Source organism: Pinus tabuliformis, chromosome X, assembly GCF_031772625.1.
Source record: "Pinus tabuliformis cultivar Carrire ecotype Pingquan chromosome X, CPIR1, whole genome shotgun sequence".
In the NCBI taxonomy this organism is placed as follows: Eukaryota; Viridiplantae; Streptophyta; class Pinopsida; order Pinales; family Pinaceae; genus Pinus; species Pinus tabuliformis.
In genome coordinates, this window is record NC_142308.1 from 1,311,367,293 (window position 1) to 1,311,389,576 (window position 22,284).

Consider the following 22,284-nt stretch of genomic DNA (forward strand, 5'->3'; position numbering starts at 1 on the left):
CAAGTGGATGAGCTGAGCAATGACTGTGTGAGAGGCATCTAAGAAGCCACCATCTGAGGATCATATGAGTCGTTGGCTAGAAATATGCATCTTAGAAGAAAATTTTCTCCTAGGATTACCCATGTATATGGATTGGTAACAGTCCACAAAATATCAAAATAGGTCAATGGGACTGGAAAGTACAACATACCAAAATGTCAATAAAGGGAGAGCAAAAGTCATCTCCCAAAAGTAAAATAGAAAACCTAAAGCTAGGTAAGTAAGAAGAGGAATTAGTTGCTATTGTCCTCAATTCCAGGAATAGCAATGTCCAACCCAATATCTTGTCAAATTGAAATAATGTTTCCTAGAGAATGAACATGACTAATGGGCCCTTGGGGAGTGATCCAAGATGGTGTCCAAATGCTCCCACTAGGGTTGAGAGCAAAATTGGAGCTGGGATTGAATCTTTCAATACATTTGCAAATTTACCAATTCCAAAATTGTTATGGGCACTTTCAAATCTTATTAACAACATTCATTTAATAATGAAAAATGATTTTTATTTTCAGAGTTATACTTCATTCCAGAAAGTACATAATGTCAGGTATGCATACCCCTCATCTCACCTATTCCATAGGTATCTTGAATTACCAACTTTCCTTTGTTTCATGTCCTCCTCTCGCCACCTAGAAATACAGAACACATTCCATGTTAGAAAGCCATAAACTACACTCTTACTCAGGAAAAAAATGCCAAACTAGCTTTTAATAGAACATTTACATCAATGACCTCACTCAGAATGAAGCAAATTGATTCTACACTGTTTTGCATAAAGGCCTATTGAAATGATGCACACGGACTACAAATTGGCTTAATGGGAAGACGAGCATGACATTTTCGTGGAATGTTAAGCAAGCATCAAGTCTTTTTTATTACCTAAATATATGATGAACCCAACGTATCTCAAAAGAGAGAGAGAGAGAGAGAGAGAGAGAGAGAGAGAAATGAAAAGCAAATGAAAGCCTGTGACATAATCTTGAGAATTAGCTATGTGAGTTATGGATCTGCAAAGAGCACTTATAAGGAAAATAATATGGAAAAAGACAACCTTGATATAAGGAAAATATGCATTAAATTCTACAAGGAAATAAACCTTTCCATCCCAGCTCTAGGCAACAGACTAGAAGACCTTTCTTACTGACCAACCATCCAGTAATTCCCAGTCAAAGAAATCCATGCACAAAGTAAAGAACTCCTCCTTCATTCTTGTTAGGTTCTACTTATATTCAGAACTTTGACTGCACTACTGATCAAATTCATGTCTACCATGTGTTGAAATTCTCAACACGTGATAACATTCCTAGCTATCTGACCTAATCTACGTACTTAGGATCCACAAAAACTGAAAGTACTATCAAAAATGCAATCTGATTTTTACTAGGAATTGAAAGATATCAAACTGAAAATTATAACAGCAAGTACAACAAATATGAAACTGAAATCACATCACTGTTTTATTACTCTGAAAATAGGAAATTTTGGAAGCTTTGAACCCTAGCTCTAGCACTCACTGCTCTCTATTGAACTGAATGAATAACAATAGAGACCCTGCTTACCTTTAGAGAGGAGGACAGGCTTATACACTTAAAACAACCTAACCCTAAGCACCTAGGTTGCAATGCCCAGCCTGCATGGATACATGCATATGCTGACCTCCTAGAGAACTGTGCCTGGACAGGAGTAGACTACACATACACCTCACCTTCATCCTCTTGTTGGGATCAGCACCCTATCTCTCTAAAACCTATCCGATGCTCTTTTCCTACAACTGGAAAAGTAAATTATGAATAGAAAAGCTACTCAAAATCAAAACTGAACTGAAATTTTCCAAATCTAGAACAGCAGTGAACTGTAGGTGGCAAAACTAGAAATAAACTAAGACTAGTGCATGTAGTGTAGATTCTAGAATATGGAAGCCATTAATTAAGCCTATGAAAACATTCTTTGCCTACTCCCTTATATTAAAGGGTCTGGCTATTCGTAACAACCTTACTCACCTGGGAATCCCTCTGCCCAAATGTCCCATGTGTGGAAGAATTGAATCTCTGAAGCAATTGTTTCAGATCTCTCCCTTTGCCAAAACTGCCTCGAAGTGGATCTCTAGTTTTTTTGGGCAATTCATTCTGACCTCCAATACCTAGAAAGCAATATTGTTGGGTAGTAAACTGTTGATTTGGGGTAGCATCGGATGTGCTCTAGCCATGAAAATTGGTGGAGAGGCTAAAGCACATGAGATCTCCAAGACCCAGAAATGGTTTGCGCAGATTAGAAGCTTCCAAAAGTCATGGATCAAGCCAAATCTAATCTTAGTTGTTGATTAGAGATTTAATCTCAGCCGTTGAAGGACCAACAGGAAAACTATAAAAAAAGGCTTGAGGGTCAGTTGGAGAACACACTGAGGGAGACCAGTCAGTTCGATTTCTGGAGCGGGGTTAGCTGAGAAATTCGAACTAGTGGTCTGGAGAGCAGCAAGAGGCAGCGGGTATGGAACAGAGAGTCAAGCATAGCACCAAAGGACCAACGCATAGGTTAGAGAGGCAGACGCAGAGCCTCTCAGGTAGACGCAAAGGCAGCAGAATTGCACAGTCACTGGAGGGCCTGCGTGGGTGATGCAAAGAGGCCCAGTGCTAACGCAGGGGGTTCCAAAACTATGCAGAGGCTAGCAAACCTGACACTGAGACTGGGAGAAGTGTTGGAGAATTTTTCTCTGTTGGGTAAGCCAGTTTGGCACCCAGTTGTACTGAAGAATTGCTGAATAATAAAAATCCTCCTCTGCTGCACCGATTTTCCCACATTGGGTTTTTCCAAGGACAATTGTCCAAAATATCTATGTTGATGTGTCTAACTCTTGTGCATGTATTTGTTTCTATATTATGGTGTGATATCTGTAGAATTTATTTTAATGTTCACTGAAGGGTTTTCGTAAATAACTTAATGGGAAATAAGTAGGTAAAATAAATCATTTGCTGCAGTGATAGAATTTTCACATTGTATTAGAGCAAGTAATCAGAGACAGGGAAAATCAATTATGGGTCGAGACCATGATGCAGAGGCATCTATGTCAGGAGACTCGCATAGATTTTTAGAAAATTGCATAAGAGAAAGTAATTTCGATTTCTCTATGTTGGCTTCCAGGTTGGAAGAAGAAGTGGCTTGTGTGACCAACTCTACATCGTCAAAGGTATGCTATATAGACAGTGGAGCCTCTTGGCATATGACAGGAATCCGGGAATGTTTCTCAAATTATCAGGAGGAAAGGATGAATTTTTAGATCACCATGGGGAATAAGGCAAAGTGTACTCCAGTAGGGAAGGGTACCATAGTTTTTCAAACAGAAACAGGAGAGCGGTTTCGTGCTACCAATGTGTTGCATGTACCAAGATTAGGGATGAACTTACTTTCCGTGTCGCAACTTCAAGGCAAAGGCTATGACGTTTTCTTCATCAAGGAGAAAGTATACGTCAAACACCCAAGCTGGAAAAAGAAAGTGCAGATCGGGATCAGAAGTAACAGGTTGTACAGACTACAACTAGAATCACCAATGGCACTAATAAGCAGTCATGGAGACAAGGATTTAAACGAACTATGGCACAGAAGAATGGGACATTTGCACCATGGGGCTCTTTGAGAATTCTCAGGAACACTATATTAGGAGTTCTGAATCTTAGTACAAAACGAGACGATGTATGCAGAGGATGTGCTCTGGCAAAGTATGCCAAAGCAGCATTTCCTAGAAGTAAAAACAGGGCCAAGAGTGTACTAAGATTGATACACTCATATATCTGCGGACCTATGTCCACTAAAGCTCTTAGTGGTGCCGAGTACTTCGTCACCTTCATTGATGACCACTCAAGGAAAACTTGGATTTATTTTATGAAAACCAAGGACGAGGTTTTCTGTTGATTCAAAGAGTTCAAGGCTCTAGTGGAGAATCTAACTAGGAAGAAAATAAAGTTTTGCGCTCAGATAATGGTGGAGAGTATGTCAATAAGGACTTCACCGATTTTTGCGCTAAGGAGGGCATCAAAAGAGAGTGAACAGCTCCTTACAATATGGAGCAGAATGGAGTAGCAGAAAAGAAGAACAGGACTATCATAGAAGCAGCTAGGGCCATGATGTATGCTCGGGATATGCCAAAATTCCTGTGGGCGGAAGCATGCAACACAGCAATCTATGTTCATAATAGAACTCCTCATCTAGCATTGGGCAAGATTACTCCAGAGAAAGTCTTCACAAGGAAGAAGCCTGAAGTGAGTCTTTTCAAGATATTTGGGAGCTTAGCATATTGTCGCATCTCGAGGAAAAGAGGAAGAAGCGGGATCAAACTACAGAGAAAGGATATCTAGTGGGATATAGCGAGAACGCTAAGGCATACAGAATCTATCTTCCAGGGAGCAGGAAGGTAGTAGTTCGACGAGATGTGAAGTTCATAGAGGACATGGCTTTCAAAAAATCTCAAGAAATGCCTTCCAAAGAGCAGTCAAAAGAGGAGTCGTTGGTCAAACCTCTTCAACCAATGGAAGTAAAGAATTCTTCCTCGGATCAAGACAAATCACAGGAGGAGGAGGGGCTAACAGAAGCACCTGCTGGCAGAGGAAGAACAAGCAAGGAACTTCATCAGATTCTGCGAGATGCAAAGGATTTCATCGGTGCACCAAGGAACAATAAGAGGGAGCGAAAACAGCCAGATAGATATCAGGCATTAGTAGCTTGGGATGGGGGATCCTGCCAATTTTCAGGAGGTTGCTCAACATCAGGTTTGGTTGGATGCGATGGTAGAGGAGTACAACTCCATAATGGTGAACGATGTCTGGGAGGTAGTGCCAAGGCCTCAAGACAGATCGATGGTAGGTTCGAGATGGATCTACAAGATTAAATACGCTGCAGACGGCAGTGTGGAAAAATACAAAGCCAAGTTTGTGGCTAAGGAGTATGCTTAGAAAGAAGGAATTGACTACGAAGAGACCTTCGCCCCAATAGCCAAGTATACATCTATTAGAACCGTGATATCTCTTGCAACACAGATGGGATGGGAGATTCATCAGATGGATGTCAAAACGACATTTCTGAACGGGGTGATAGAAGAAGAGGTATACATTGAACAGCCAGAAGGCTTTGAGACACATGAGAAGAAGTCTCATGTATGTAGATTGAAAAAAGCCTTGTATGGGTTAAAACAAGCACCTAGAACATGGTATGGTCGAATTGATGGCTATTTGCAAAAGATGAGATTTGTCAAGAGTGACACAGATCCAAATCTCTACTATCTGGTTGTAGAGAATGAGCCTCTAATCCTAGTATTATATGTGATGATCTCTTCCTGACAGGATCATCCAAGCTCATCGAGGACTGCAAGAAGAATATAGCCACAGAATTTGACATGAAGGATTTGGGACAAATGCATTATTTCCTGGGGTTGGAAGTTTGGCAGTAAAGGGGGGAGATCTTCCTTGGACAAGGGAGATATGCTACAGAAATTCTGAAGAGATTCAGGATGGAGGATTGTAGACCCATGGCTACTCCAATGACACCAATTGAAGAAAATTGATGCATCAGAAGACAAGGATGTTGATCCCACCTTATACAGGCAGCTCATAGGGTCCCTGATGTATCTGGTCAATACCAGGCCAGAAATTTGTTACGTTGTCAACACCCTCATTCAGTTCATGGTGGAGCCAAAGAGGGCACACTAGGCAACAACGAAACATGTTCTCGGATATATACAGGGAATAGTCGATTATGGACTCTTGTACACCAGGAGTAAGGATATCAAATTGAGTGGATTTACTAATGCAGATTGGGCTGGAAATTCAGTGGATCGGAAAAGTACCTCTGGACACTGTTTCAACATTGGATCAGGAATGACCTCCTGGTGCAGTAGGAAATAGAAATCCGTAGCTCTGAGCTCAGCTGAGGCAGAATATATGGCTGCTAGAATAGCTTCGTGCGAGGCCATATGGCTTAGAAAATTGCTTGTGAACCTATTCAAAAGAAAGATGGAGGCGACCAGGATCATGTGTGATAATCAGAGTTGCATCAAGCTCTCTAAGAATCCAGTGTTTCACGATCGGTCAAAGCATATTGATATCCGATGTCACTTTGTCAGATACGGTGTCCAACGAGGAGCTGTACAGTTAAGCTACACTCCTACAACAGAACAAGTGACAGACATCCTCACTAAGGCCCTTGGAAGAACAAAGTTTGATTATTTCAGGGAAAAGATGGGGATGATAAAGAATCCATTTTAGTAGCAGAAATGGGGGTGATGTTGCAGTGCAGTAGTAGTCAGCAGTAGCACGATGCAGCATGATGAGAAGAGGTTGCAGTGTTGGGAAGAAGGACCAACAACAGCACGGATGCAGAGGGAGTTGCAGTGCAGATGCAGTGTTGGGAGAAAGGACCAGTAGTAGCACGGATGCAGAGGGAGTTGCAGTGCAGATGCAGTGTTGGGAGAAAGGACCAGCAACAGCACAGATGCAGAGGGAGCTGCCGTACGGATGCAGCAGTGGCAGAGGCAGAGCCATGGGCAGCAATACAGGATGCAGCAGTGCAGAGGATGTTGGGCAGGGAGGCCTAGCATCAGCACAAGTACTGGTGCTATATAATCAGAGTAATGCTCAATATGGAGTATTACTAGAGCACAATCCTCGCTAAGAGGGAGTGTTGATTTGGGGTAGCATCGGATGTGCTCTAGCCATGAAAATTGGTGGAGAAGCTAAAGCACATGAGATCTCCAAGACTTAGAAATGGTTTGAGCAGATTCTAACCAATTTGGGAGATATTAAAATCATTAATATTTTTAGTGGAGTTCCTAAGTCTAAACTTAGTAAAAATAAAATATTAATGGGTATTAATATAAGACTGGGTTAGAAGGTTCCAAAAGTCATGGATCAAGCCAAATCTAATCTTAACCGTTGATTAGAGATTTAATCTCGGTCGTTGAAGGACCAACAAGAAAACTATAAGAAGAGGCTTGAGGGAGACCAGTCAGTTCGATTTATGGAGCAGGGTTAGCTGAGAAATTCGAACTAGTGGTCTGGAGAGCAGCAAGAGACAGTGGGTACAGAACAAAGAGTCAGGAACAACACCAGAGGACCAGCACAAAGGTTAGAGAGGCAGACACAGAGCCTCTCAGGCAGATGCAGAGGCAGCAAAACTGCGCAATCACTGGAGGGCCTGCGTGGGTGACGCAGAGAGACAAAAAGGCAAGGGCTGATGCTGAGACTGGGAGAAGTGTTGGAGAATTTTTCTCTGTTGGGTAAGCTAGTTTGGCACTCAGTTGTACTGAAGAATTGCTGAATAATTAAAATCCTCTACTACACCGGTTTTCCCCCATTGGGTTTTTTCGGGGACAATTGTCAAAAATATATGTGTTGATGTGTCTGATTCTTGTGCATGTATTTGTTTCTGTATTATGGTGTGATATCTACAGCAGAATTTATTTTAAAGTTTACTTAACCGTTTTCGTAAATAACTTATTGGGAAATAAGTAGGTAAAATAAATCAGTTGCTGCAGTGATAGAATTTTCACATAAAATCCCCCAGGTTGTTGAGTTGCAAGAACCATGGAAGTTGATGAGTGGAAATGCCCTTTGTTATATTGAAGAAATGAATGATGCTATTTTTAATCACATTTAGTCTCCTTGAATCTTTACATGGAATGAAAACTCACTAATTCATGCAAATTGTTGCCTACGCACTGTTGATTTGGGGTAGCATTGGATGTGCTTTTTCCATGAAAATTGATGGAAAGGATAAAGCACATGAGATCTCCAAGACCCAGAAATGGTTTGGGCCGATTCTAACTAGTTTGGGAAATATTAAAATAATTAATATTTTTAATGGAGTTCCTAAGTCTAAACTTAGGAAAATAAAATATTAATGGGTATTAATATAAAACTGGGTTAGAATGTTCCAAAAGTGATGGATCAAGCCAAATCTAATCTTAGTCGTTCATTAGAGATTTAATCTCGGCCATTGATGGACCAACGATAAAAGTATAAGAGGAGGCTTGAGGGTCAGTTGGAGAACACACCAGAGTGATCAGTCATTCTATTCTCTAGAACGGGGTTTGCCAAGAGAGATAGAATCAGTGCTCAGCAGCGAGGGGTAGTGAATACATAGCAGAGACGCAGAGTTGGTACCAGAGAAACAGCGCACAGCCGGGAGAGGTTGACGCAGAGGCAACTAGGTGCTATGCAGAGGCAGCTAGGAGCTGCGCAGATCCAGGAGAGGCCAGCGTGTGAGATGCAGAGGGTCTAGGGGCTGACGCAGAGGCTCCAGAAGTTGACGCAAGGCCAAGAGGCAACGCTAGGAGGATTTTCGTGGGGCAGACTGGATGCTGGTGAGCAGGATAGGGTGACACATTCCCTATCAGAGTGACGCAGAGCAGTGGAAGCTGCAATTGTTGTTGTGGGATCGTTCATCCAGTGATTATTTAGCGGGAATATCTGTCTCCGATGAGAGGTACTACTGCCAAGGGCATTCTCTGTTGGTTGAGCCATTTCTAGCAACCTAGTTGTATTCTAAAAATTGCATAATAATAAAACCCTCTGAATAGTTGCACTGATTTTCCCGCATTGGGTTTTTTTGGGGACATTGGTCCAAAAATAACGGTGTCACTTGTGTGTTGTTTTCTTTTAGTTGATGATCTGTAGATGTTGATACTGTACTTGTGTTTATTTTCAGTATTTACATGGTAAATAACTTGTTAAGTAATTAAACAAATAGGAAGAAATAAACCAGATAGTACAAGAAGAATTTCTAACGGGTTAAACTTAGAAATTCCAACATGGTGTCGGAGCGTGGTTGCAAATCACAGGATAACTGAAGGCATCAGCTAGTAGAGCAGTAGCAACAGATTCAACTGTCATGAGTGACAGAGTTGATCCGTGCAGAAGGCAACAGAGGAAGGAGTGACGCAAAGAGACTACGTCATCATTCTGGACCAAAGAAAGGCAACGCCGAAGCTAAGGGAGGCAGAATCGAGCTCATGCAGAGGCCAGGAGGGCTGACGCAGTTGGCTAGGGGCGCTGATTTGTCGGCGCCAGGATTGTGCAGTGCCAAGTGGCTCAATCCTTCAGCTGCTAGGGTATAGGAGGCTGTGGGTAATTTGCGAAGCAAAGTTGGTGGGATATTGTGGTCAGAACAGCACCTAACAGGGCAAGACCAAGGAGGGGGGATTTCCAGAAGGGAAATCAAGACTTAGAGAGATTCAAACCGAGAACTTCCAGACGGGAAGTTGAGAGACTTAGCAGGAGTCGAACAGAGGACTTCCAGGAGGGAAGTAGAGAGACTTGGAGGAGTCGAAAGAAGAGCAACATAATGGTCGTGAATGGACTGAGAGATCAGGATAGGTTGGACGGAGCATCCAACTTCGTGGTCTGGAAGGCCAGGATCTTGTCCATTCTAGACAGATATCACATCAAGGACTTCGCCTTGAAAACAATAGTGATCCCAGTTGACCTAGCTAAAAATGAGAAGTACGAGGAGGCAATGGCCAGGGTGAAGTGCATCATCCTTGATGGGGTCAAGGATCATGTGGTGCCGCATATTGCCAAAAAGGATACGACAAATGAGATGTGGGAGGCCCTGAAGAAATTGTACCAGCATACTTCTGTGCAGAGGAAGATGTTACTTGAAAATCAATTGCGGTCATACCAAATGCAGAAGGGAGAGCAGATAGATGTCTTTCTCGGACGATTGAAGGAGATCCGTGACCAACTAACTTCCATAGGGGCCACGCCGGATTAGGAATTGATGGTAAGGACCGCATTGAACGCAGTCTCAAAGGATTGGGAGGTATTTGTCCAGAGCATACTGGGCAGGACAAGCCTTCCAGATTGGGAGGAACTGTGGGCGGCTCTTCGTCAAGAAGAGATCAAACGGGTGACCAAGGCAGGGAATAGCGACAAAGGGGTCAGAATCAAGGAGGAAGAAAAGGATGCGGCTCTAGCATCTGCGGGAAAGCAGGAGAAAAAAAGAAAGGACCTCTCCAAGGTCAAGTGCTTCCATTGTGGGGAATTGGGTCATTTTGCGAACCAGTGTCCTAGGAAGAAGAGTAAGGGAGAGGCCTCTGAAACCAAGGCAGTGCCAGCGAGGGCAGAGAAAGAAGTCAAGGAGGATGACGATTGTGCCATGAGTGCTCATATGCCACTTGAGAAGAAGTGGGGAGACATCAAGTTGTAGTCAGACGGACTATAGGCGATGAGGGGCAAGATCCTTGAGGTACCCAACCTCTTGGATTATACCTTGCTACAGGAGCCCCGAAGAAGAGTAACACGACTAGCGGATGTCGGTAGAGACAAATGCAGATGGAGCGGCAGTGAGTGCTACAGTGCAGGAGTCCCGGGACAGCGCGAGGCTAGCAGGTTGCAACAATGCGAAAGGCACGGGAGTGTTGCACCAGTGCAGGATGGCACAGAGAGGTGTGCAACAGTGTGAGATGCAGGGAGTTGTTGCAGCAACGCAAAAGTCAGTAGAGGGAGCACTTGTTAGCGGCAAAGGGAGCTTCAGCATCGAGAGTGTCTCTAGCCTGACAAGGATGTCAGAGTTGGGTGAATCAGTTGCTTACCCCTCCGTAACTAAGTTGCAGTGCAACAATTAGCAATGGCAGTGCTATGGGCAGCACGATGCAGCATGATGAGAAGGGATGCAGTGCTGGAAAGATGGACCAGCAACAGCACGGATGCAAAGGGAGTTGTCGTATAGATGCAGCAGTGGCAGTGGCAGGGCCATGGGCAGCAGTACAAGATGTAGCGGTGCAGAGGATGTTGGGCGGGGAGGCCTAGCATCAACACAAGGACCGATGCTGGATAATCAGGGTGATGCTCAGTGTGGAGTATTACTAGAGCACAGTCATTGCTAAGAGGGAGTGTTGATTTGGGGTAGTATCGGATGTGCTCTAGCCATGAAAATTGGTGGAGAGGCTAAAGCACATGAGATATCCAAGACCCAGAAGTGGTTTGGGCAGATTCTAACCGGTTTGGGAGATATTAAAATAATTAATATTTTTAATAGAGTTCCTAAGTCTAAACTTAGGAAAAATAAAATATTAATGGGTATTAATATAAAACTAGGTTAAAATGTTCCAAAAGTCATGGATCAAGCCAAATCTAATCTTAGCCGTTGATTAGAGATTTAATCTCAGTCGTTGATGGACCAACGAGAAAAGTATAAGAGGAGGCTTGAGGGTCAGTTGGAGAACACACTAGAGTGATCAGTGATTCTATTCTCTAGAGCAAGGTTTGCCAAGAGAGATAGAATCAGTGATCAGCAATGAGGGGCAATGAATACATAGCAGAGAGGCAGAGTTGGTACCAGAGAGACAACGCAGAGTCGGGAGAGGTTGACATAGAGGCAACTGGGTGCTACGCAGAGGCAGCTAGGAGCTGCGCAGAGCCAGGAGAGGCCAGCATGTGAGACGCAAAGGGTCTAGGGGCTGACGCAGAAGCTCCAAACGCTGATGCAGAGGCTAGCAAAGTTGACGCAGAAGCTCCAGAAGCTGACACAGAGGCTAATAGAGCTGACGCAGGGCCAAGAGGCAGTGCTGGGAGGATTTTCGTGGGGTAGACTGGGTGCTGGTGAGTCGAATAGGGTGATGCAGTCCCTATCAAAGTAACGCAGAGCAATGGAAGTTGCAATTGTTGTTGTGGGATCGTTCATCCGGTGATTATTCAACCGGAATATCTGTCTCCGAGGAGAGGTACTACTGCCAAGGGAATTCTCTGTTGGGTGAGCCATTTCTAGCACCCTAGTTGTGTTCTGAAAATTGCATAATAATAAAACCCTCTGAATAGCTGCACCGGTTTTCTCGCATTGGGTTTTTTCGGGGACATTGGTCCAAAAATAATGGTGTCACTTGCGTGCTTGTTTTCTTTCAGTTGATGATCTGTAGATGTTGACACTGCACTTGTGTTTATTTTCAGTATTTACATCATAAATAACTTGTTAAGTAATTAAACAAGTAGGAAGAAATAAACCAGATAGTACAGGAAGAATTTCTAACAGGTTAAACTTAGAAATTCCAACATGCACAAAAATTTGGGTTGGATGTGGCCCACCTGCACCAATTCCTTGATTTATGGGAGGCATCCCATCCACTATGAGCAAGCAACCACTTGCTACTTCACCTACCCATTCATTGTTAGATACAAAGCATCCCAATGCCAAGATGCAAGGCCTCGCCACTATGTTGGCCATGCTGCCAAAGAGAATCAAGAGAAACAACATAGCTAGACCTTGCCACAAATTTTCGCAAAGGTACTACAAAGCACAACAACACAGTTGAGCCTCGCCACCAAGCAAGCCATGACAACAAAGAGTGGCTAGAGAAAAAACATCATTGGCCCTTACTACCTGTTGACCACTACTGGTCAACTACCCATGCAGTACACCCCCCTTTTCTTTGCAAAAAGGGGTAGTACCTGATCAGCGTTTCCGTGCCATCCTGCAGTCATCAGCAGCTTGATCATTTTGATTGTAAACCCAGTCTGCATGTATGAATTGTAAATAATCTTAGCAGACATGAGTCGTGTATGTGTATTGCCTAGGTGGACCTAACTTTCTAGTGGTAATCTACGTCCCGGAAGGTTTTTCGTCTCACCGATCCATGGATCGGCAGAGTTTTCCTTCAAACCTGACCCCAAAGCCGGGATGGATTTTATCATTAGAACTTTAGGAGAATCCTAGTGTGTTGATCTGCTAGATTATAGTTGTGTCGCAGAACTGGGTGTTTTGTGAGGGTCTGTATTAAGTGGGTTTGTCCCCTTGAGATGTAAATTGTAAAAGGTCATCATGAAATGTGTCTTGAGGGTTGAAAATGTTTTAAATCCCCTCGTGAGTCATAAGTCCTAGGTCCTAGGTGGTATTTCCAAAGGCTTAGTTCGATGATCCATTTAAAAAATGAAATAAAATAATAAAAAATTAAGAAATTTAAAAATTTTAAAAATAAAATAAAATAATATTTAAGTGAATAAATCGACGGATGAGATCAAGAGATGTCTTGATCCTCATCAACGGTCGAGATCATTTCTACATGGATCAATCGAACTAGCCGTTGGGATCATTTCCTTTATATAGGGTCTTAGGTGGTCATTTCAGATTCATTGGATCTGTGAGTCTGATACTGAAGAAGCTCTCTTGTAAATCTGTTTCTGGTTAATAAAAGAAGACTTTGGGGTCCATATCTTGCTGGTGTTACTCTCTTAAAATGCTGTGAGATTGTTTCATTTTCTGCATATGTTATTTTCAGCCGTTAATAATAGCTTTTTGTAGAGTATTGTGAGCACAGGTATCTTGTTCACTTGCTAGGGTTTGGGTGCTGTTAGGGTCTCTGAAGTAATGGCAGGTATCTCCATTACTTCCTGAGATCTAGCAGCATTTTTGCCCTCTTTATTGACAGTTGTTTTGAGCTGTGCAGAAAACATCATTGAAGGAAATTTTGTGGGCATTCGGGGAAGTTCTCGGCTGAACCAGCCAACTCCCGCAAGCATTTTGTGTTGAGCCCAGTTGGATTTGATCCTGGGTCTATCATTCGGTTTATTTTTTTTTAAATTTGCATGAGAGATTTTCTGAAGTTCTTCACAGTGAAAATCTGAGAATCTTTATTTCTTTAAAATATTCTTGTGCTTACTGCTAAATCTGGCTGTTAAGGGGCTAAATCTGTACATTAATCAGTTGTCTTAGGGTTTCAATTTTTTCTGATCTAGGGTTTCAATCTTTTGTTTTATCCAGATTTAAGATTAGGGTTTCATTTTTTTTCCTTTTTATTTATGTTGCAGCTGCTCAGCCAGCAAATCCAAGCCACAGGAAAATACTCAGCACGGAACCAACCTCAATGACCTGTCATGCACTGGATCTCACACGTTTTCAACCAGATCCGTCATTTTCTTTTGGGTTTTGTTCAGATCGCATGAGTTCCGGGGATGCAGTTTTATGCAAAGATTAGATCTGTCTCTATTTACATATCAGAGTGCATGATCTTTTGGGCCACGATTTGTTTCAAGTTTCATTGAGTGATCCATCGTTCCTGCGTGATTAAAAGTATTGAAACTGCACAGCGGGTAAAAATCAGAGGACGCAGCCAGTGATCGAGCTCTACAGGCTTACGATTGGTCATTCCAGTCATCCGCCATCGTGTTCACGCTTGCACATGTCTTTCTGGTGGGCGTTAGGGAAATTTTCTCGGGTTTTGATAGAATCGTTGGCGATCAAATCCGTCCAAGCCGAAATCTTTGCTACCTTCCCCACGCCTTTCCACACCTGCAAACGATCAGAAGTTTCTGCGGCCGTCCCGCCATACACTAAAACACTCAGCAAAATTCTCTTTTTATGAATAGAATAGCGTATTGAGGAACCGAAACTGGAATCGAGTCTTTTCATGCCGCCGACAGATCGAAATCTTTCCAGCTATCGGTCGAAGGTTTTAGTTCATCACCGCAGGAAGAATAAATTCACGCGCCTCAGGTAACAACGCAAATAGGTAATTCGACTTCCATTCCGCCGCAATTTGATCTCTCACGCGTTCATTTTTGCGTTTTATTAGGGTCACGTATCAGGTAAATCGCCTTTTTTTTTATATGGATATATAATCAGTCCTGTGTGGTAACGTAGCTTTGGATTAGTTTTGCGTAGATTCTTTTATTTTAATTTTAGCTCTTAAGTTTAGATTTGGAGATTGTATAGTTTCATTTATATTTTAACTTTAGATTTTGTTTATTAGTTTTTTTTAGATTTAGGTTTATGTATATGTTTGTATAGTTAATTGTTTAGATTTAGTTTTACTTTTTTATTTAAGTTTTAGATTTATAGATTTTAATGTAGATTTTTCTTTTGGTTTTTGTTTAATAATAAAAAATGAAAATTTCTATTTTTAGGCTTGGTTAAAATTCGATTTTGTTTTGTTAGGATTTTGATTTGTTTTAGTTAGATTTTTAGTTTTCATTTTTAGATTTTATTTTAAAAAAAAAAAAAAAAAAAAATTTTGAAAAAAGATTTAAAAAAAAATTTGTGGAAAATTAGTTTTGCCAGTTTCAGTGGTTTTTCATGTTATATCTTTCATGCTGAGATCTGAGTTTTTTCAAGCCGAGATGCGAAATTGATATCTGGTTAATGGTTCTCATGGTGTTTTAAAGCATTCATCTTTTCTAAATTCTCAATTGCTGGATATCGTTTTGGTCATTCTAAGAGCATTGTGATTTAGCTGATGATAGATGATTACTGTTCATGGTCCATATTTTTATATCATTTAATAAGTAATCGTTTTAACCACAATCTCTTAAGGCACTGGTCTGCTAAATTAATCAAATCCATCGAGTGTTTTTTATATCGTATCTCGTGTCTCCCAACCAACTGGTCGACAGTTGGTCTCATCATCTCACAGGGACTACCCCCCTTAGCCGCGGGAGACAGGCTTAAACGGAGGGATCGGGGATCAGAGTGACAGCCCCCGGTCTGAGCGTTGTCGTGTCAATCTGCGCGACAACATTTTTTGGCGCCGTTGCCGGGGACATTTTATTCTCGGCGTTTCAACGACAATCATCCTTCTCATTTCCTATCTTTTCATCTGCCCGGCAACGCCAACATTTTTTGGCGCCGTTGTCGGGGACAAAGTTTTCCTGTTCCTGGAGTTTCATCGGCATTCATCTTCTCATCTCTCATCTCTCAGTTAGCTGGCAGATTCAATATTTTTGGCATCTTTTCATCCCATATCAGCAGCATCTCTTGGGGTTGTTTCTTGTTTGGGTGGCGACTCCATTTTCTCATTTTTCCCAAACAAGAAGCCTTCCTCATATCTGCTTGTGATTCCTTTTTGGATCTTAGAATCAGATTCATTGTTCAAGTGGCGACTCCACTTCTTTCATCTCTTGATTTTCTTGAGCAGAGATCTAGTTCTATCATTCATCTAATCCCTTATCATTCATCATGGATTATTCATTTAAGCCATGTCGTTTTACTGAACGTCTCCATGATTTTCCGGAAGATGCCATTCCTAAGTTACCTATTTTCTCGGGTGGTGATCCAATCGCTATTAGAAGGCATCTAGTCTTGTTTACTCGCATCATGATCATATACTGTAGATCCCCTCAGTTTAATCATGAAGATATCAAAATGCGTCTATTTGTCCTTTCTTTAGAAGATGATGCTTTGAATTGGTTTAACAATTTTCCAAAGGAATCTTTCACTTCTTTAGAAGACATTGTCGATGCTTTTAAAAATAGATATGGTTATCCAAACAGCTTGCATTCTGCCTCTAAAATTGTGCAACAGAATGAAAGTAATTTGATAAGAGGTTCAGCTGAAAGATCCCAAGACGATTCATCATGTCAGAATGTGTCATCCACCGGAAATATTGCAGATCAAGTTCATGATAGTGAAAAATCAGGGACAAATGACAATGAAAGGGAAGAGCAAAAACAAATTTTACGAGATCTAATGATGTTGGTAAGAAATATGGAAATCAATCAAACTAATTATGTCAATGATGTGAAAACTTTATGCACCCACCTGGAAAAACGTAATAGGGAGATTGAGGTCACGCAAAATCAGCATGCTAAAGAAATTGAGGCCATGAAAACTAAATATGAAACAGAAATTGGAAACATGCATAGCAAGATGTCAGTCTTAGAGGAAAATATGGTGACCATGAAAGCTGATCATGATAGGGAAATTGACTCTATGCAAAACAAGTTACTAACTATGGAAGAGGAAATGACAATCATGACGTTCAATCATAATAATCAGTTGGCTGACATGCAAGCGAATCATAAAGAAGAAATAAATTTCATGCAGCATTACTTGATGGACATAAAGGAAAAGAACAATAAAATGATAAAAGACATGGAAGAACATCATGCCAGACAAATCGGTGATATAAAGGTTGAACACTCTAGACAGATGGATGCCATTATAATACAGGTTCAAAGGTTTCAGCAATTGGAAGATGAAAGAAACCAGGTAACATCAACAGATCAGGAGTCTTCTCATTTGCTGCAACAAGCTCCATCTTATTATGAGGAGGTTATTGATTCGATTGAAAGATGGTTAATTGAAGGTGATCCGGATAGACTTAAGAATGATAAAGATCAGATGCGGGCTAAAGAAAGACATATCACGCATACTTCATCTGATAGTTTTGAAACAGAAAGTTCCAGGTCATCAGTAATTCAACCTGCCAGAAAGAAAAAACATAAGAGAAAGAAAATAAGAAGAAGATTTGATACATCAGACGACCGTGAGCAGCTTGATTTTCGGATAGGAAAAAGTCCTACCATATGCAAAATTGGACATGGCACATCCGACAAGCAGCCGACAGATTTGCCTGAAAGCAGGCAAATGCTCAGTATGCACTTTATTGAACACATGTGATGCCATGGGGCATCTTTTGTATCGTATTTCTAACCCTACTCCTTGTTTTTTCCGCATTTTTATTTCTGCTTTAGATAGTTAATAAATGAAGAGCTTTTATCTTTCTTGTGCTTAATGTATATGATGATTTTTGGATGGACGCTACTTATATTTTATTTTTGTGTTGTATGGGTGCAGATTCTGGATTCTCACATTCCTACAGTGCAGCAACGTGTCCCCAAGTAGAGCCAGATGTTGACCACTACTGGTCAACTACCCATGCAGTACACCCCCCTTTTCTTTGCAAAAAGGGGCAGCACCTGATCAGCGTTTCCGTGCCATTCTGCAGTCATCAGCAGCTTGATCATTTTGATTGTAAACCCAGTCTGCATGTATGAATTGTAAATAATCTTAGCAGACATGAGTCGTGTATGTGTATTGCCTAGGTGGACCTAACTTTCTAGCGGTAATCTATGTCCCGGAAGGTTTTTCGTCTCACCGATCCATGGATCGGCAGAGTTTTCCTTCAAACCTGACCCCAAAGCCGGGATGGATTTTATCATTAGAACTTTAGGAGAATCCTAGTGTGTTGATCTGCTAGATTATAGTTGTGTCGCAGAACTGGGTGTTTTGTGAGGGTCTGTATTAAGTGGGTTTGTCCCCTTGAGATGTAAATTGTAAAAAGTCATCATGAAATGTGTCTTGAGGGTTGAAAATGTTTTAAATCCCCTCGTGAGTCATAAGTCCTAGGTCCTAGGTGGTATTTCCAAAGGCTTAGTTCGATGATCCATTTAAAAAATGAAATAAAATAATAAAATAAATAAAAATTAAGAAATTTAAAAAATATATATATATAAAATAAAACATAATAAAAAATTTAAAAATTTAAAAATTTAAAAATAATAATAAAATAATAAATAATAAAAAATTTAAAAAATTTAAAAAATAAAATAAAATAATATTTAAGTGAATAAATCGACGGATGAGATCAAGAGATGTCTTGATCCTCATCAACGGTCGAGATCATTTCTACATGGATCATTCGAACTAGCCGTTGGGATCATTTCCTTTATATAGGGTCTTAGGTGGTCATTTCAGATTCATTGGATCTGTGAGTCTGATACTGAAGAAGCTCTCTTGTAAATCTGTTTCTGGTTAATAAAAGAAGACTTTGGGGTGCATATCTTGTTGGTGTTACTCTCTTAAAATGCTGTGAGATTGTTTCATTTTCTGCATATGTTATTTTCAGCCGTTAATAATAGCTTTTTGTAGAGTATTGTGAGCACAGGTATCTTGTTCACTTGCTGGGGTTTGGGTGCTGTTAGGGTCTCTGAAGTAATGGCAGGTATCTCCATTACTTCCTGAGATCTAGCAGCATTTTGCCCTCTTTATTGACAGTTGTTTTGAGCTGTGCAGAAAACATCATTGAAGGAAATTTTGTGGGCGTTCGGGGAAGTTCTCGGCTGAACCAGCCAACTCCCGCAAGCATTTTGTGTTGAGCCCAGTTGGATTTGATCCTGGGTCTATCATTCGGTTTATTTTTTTTTAAATTTGCATGAGAGATTTTCTGAAGTTCTTCACAGTGAAAATCTGAGAATCTTTATTTCTTTAAAATATTCCTGTGCTTACTGCTAAATCTGGCTGTTAAGGGGCTAAATCTGTACATTAATCAGTTGTCTTAGGGTTTCAATTTTTTCTGATCTAGGGTTTCAATCTTTTGTTTTATCCAGATTTAAGATTAGGGTTTCATTTTTTTTCCTTTTTATTTATGTTGCAGCTGCTCAGCCAGCAAATCCAAGCCACAGGAAAATACTCAGCACGGAACCAACCTCAATGACCTGTCATGCACTGGATCTCACACGTTTTCAACCAGATCCGTCATTTTCTTTTGGGTTTTGTTCAGATCGCATGAGTTCCGGGGATGCAGTTTTATGCAAAGATTAGATCTGTCTCTATTTACATATCAGAGTGCATGATCTTTTGGGCCACGATTTGTTTCAAGTTTCATTGAGTGATCCATCGTTCCTGCGTGATTAAAAGTATTGAAACTGCACAGCGGGTAAAAATCAGAGGACGCAGCCAGTGATCGAGCTCTACAGGCTTACGATTTGGTCATTCCAATCATCCGCCATCGTGTTCACGCTTGCACATGTCTTTCTGGTGGGCGTTAGGGAAATTTTCTCGGGTTTTGATAGAATCGTTGGCGATCAAATCCGTCCAAGCCGAAGTCTTTGCTACCTTCCCCACGCCTTTCCACACCTGCAAACAATCAGAAGTTTCTGCGGCCGTCCCGCCATACACTAAAACACTCAGCAAAATTCTCTTTTTATGAATAGAATAGCGTATTGAGGAACCGAAACTGGAATCGAGTCTTTTCATGCCGCCGACAGATCGAAATCTTTCCAGCTATCGGTCGAAGGTTTTAGTTCATCACCGCAGGAAGAATAAATTCACGTGCCTCAGGTAACAACGCAAATAGGTAATTCGACTTCCATTCCGCCGCAATTTGATCTCTCACGCGTTCATTTCTGCGTTTTATTAGGGTCACGTATCAGGTAAATCGCCTTTTTTTTGATATGGATATATAATCAGTCCTGTGTGGTAACGTAGCTTTGGATTAGTTTTGCGTAGATTCTTTTATTTTAATTTTAGCTCTTAAGTTTAGATTTGGAGATTGTATAGTTTCATTTATATTTTAACTTTAGATTTTGTTTATTAGTTTTTTTTAGATTTAGGTTTATGTATATGTTTGTATAGTTAATTGTTTAGATTTAGTTTTACTTTTTTATTTAAGTTTTAGATTTATAAATTTTAATGTAGATTTTTCTTTTGGTTTTTGTTTAATAATAAAAAATGAAAATTTCTATTTTTAGGCTTGGTTAAAATTCGATTTTGTTTTGTTAGGATTTTGATTTGTTTTAGTTAGATTTTTAGTTTTCATTTTTAGATTTTATTTTAAAAAAAAAAAATAAAAAAAATATAAAAAAAAATTTGAAAAAAGATTTAAATTTTTTTTTGTGGAAAATTAGTTTTGCCAGTTTCAGTGGTTTTTCATGTTATATCTTTCATGCTGAGATCTGAGTTTTTTCAAGCCGAGATGCGAAATTGATATCTGGTTAATGGTTCTCATGGTGTTTTAAAGCATTCATCTTTTCTAAATTCTCAATTGCTGGATATCGTTTTGGTCATTCTAAGAGCATTGTGATTTAGCTGATGATAGATGATTACTGTTCATGGTCCATATTTTTATATCATTTAATAAGTAATCGTTTTAACCACAATCTCTTAAGGCACTGGTTTGCTAAATTAATCAAATCCATCGAGTGTTTTTTATATCGTATCTCGTGTCTCCCAACCAACTGGTCGACAGTTGGTCTCATCATCTCACAGGGACTACCCCCCTTAGCCGCGGGAAACAGGCTTAAACGGAGGGATCGGGGATCAGAGTGACAGCCCCCGGTCTGAGCGTTGTCGTGTCAATCTGCGCGACAACACTACCAATGTAGAGTGCCAAGTTCCTTAGACATAATCCCCCCATCTCAAACACTGAAAAGCCTCTAGAGCTCAAACCTAATGATGGTTGGACTTGATTATCCCTAACCCAAAGACCACTACTAATGGATGGGAACCGACCCTCAAAGATCGTGATGACCGTTTGCTTGTGGTTGGCACTATTGGCCTACTAGACAAGAGTGTATATTGTTTTTTGTATCATTCCTGACATTTGCAGGGTTTGTATTTTGTCTCAGGGGCTATGTTTTGGTCATAGTTATTTTTAGTTTTAACCCAACCAAATTTGGTTATTCCTGTGGTGGTTGCTTAATTAGATAATTTTTTTGGTATAGAGTGCCATGCACATTATTATTATTATTATTATTATTAGTTAAAGGACGCATTTTATCAAGAAAAAAGTACAAGTATTGTAGAATTTCATTGAAACTCTGTTACTGCTTGATTGAACAAATCTGAAGCTAATTTGTAACACCAAAACACAGAATTTCTCTACCAATTAGCAGCGCAATAGAACAGAAATAAACACAATAACACGATTGCAAAACAACACAATATTTCTAGGGAACGCAACTAGGAAAACCCTCTACTAGCTGTAGAAATTTTTTTTGACAAAGTTTGAGCAAATAGAATTAATACAAAACAAATTGTTTCTCTAGAAAACAAGCTCATTCTCCCTACTAGTACTTAGCTCAAAAACCTACTTGCAAGAACCCTGTTCTTAGCTCCTAATTCCTTGCGTTGGCCTTGGAAATTTCCTTCTAATTCCTAGCGCATAGGAGGCTCCTATTTCCTAGGAATTTCTCCTAATTCCTAGCATAAACCAGCAAGAATTTCCTTTGCCAAAACACTACGTAAAGGCCTCTCCTTCACATTCTTCCTAGCTCTGCGAGCACACAAAACCAATGTTCCACCAAGGTTCCGGGACGAGGGGGCTAAGGAGCGAGGGAGCGCGGGAGCGGCCTATGCAAAAGCTCCCCACCATTTTTTAGGAAACGTGGGGGAGCGTCAGGGTCTTAAAAACTTATAAATATAAAATATAATTTATTAATTGAGTCCACTATGACAATTTGGTTTGAATTGAAAAGCTGCAAAGCATGATCATTGATATGAATATCATTATCTAAATTTCTAATATCATATAAAATAATAAATTTAAAATTCTAATTTATAATCATACATCAATGATCATACATTATAACAAAATACAAAGACAACAATACCACCATCTTCAGCATTCTGATAATACACAGCAAACCTCAACAATGTCGTTGTAGAAGATCACTGTAGATCTATTCTTCCTGCATCTCTGTTATCAATAAAAGATCTTAATCTCAAAATCTTAACACTTCTGTCCTCTGCAACTTCAACAATATGTTATCAAGG

The 22,284-nt window shown here is 40.5% G+C and overlaps 1 protein-coding gene across 8 annotated transcripts in view; it reads right to left on the reverse strand.

The window, feature by feature from the left end:
- LOC149144912 (uncharacterized) overlaps positions 1 to 22,284 on the reverse strand; it is a 383,146-nt gene that overhangs the window by 326,261 nt on the left and 34,601 nt on the right. For all 8 annotated transcript variants that reach the window (XR_016264644.1, XR_016264643.1, XR_016264642.1 and 5 more), the window contains exon 2: positions 609 to 668. Coding sequence is in view for 3 of the 8 variants with exons in the window: in XM_089448997.1 (XP_089305123.1) it covers positions 609 to 668 (60 nt within the window). In the remaining 5 variants the exon portion in view is untranslated. The remainder of the gene's footprint in view (positions 1 to 608; positions 669 to 22,284) is intronic.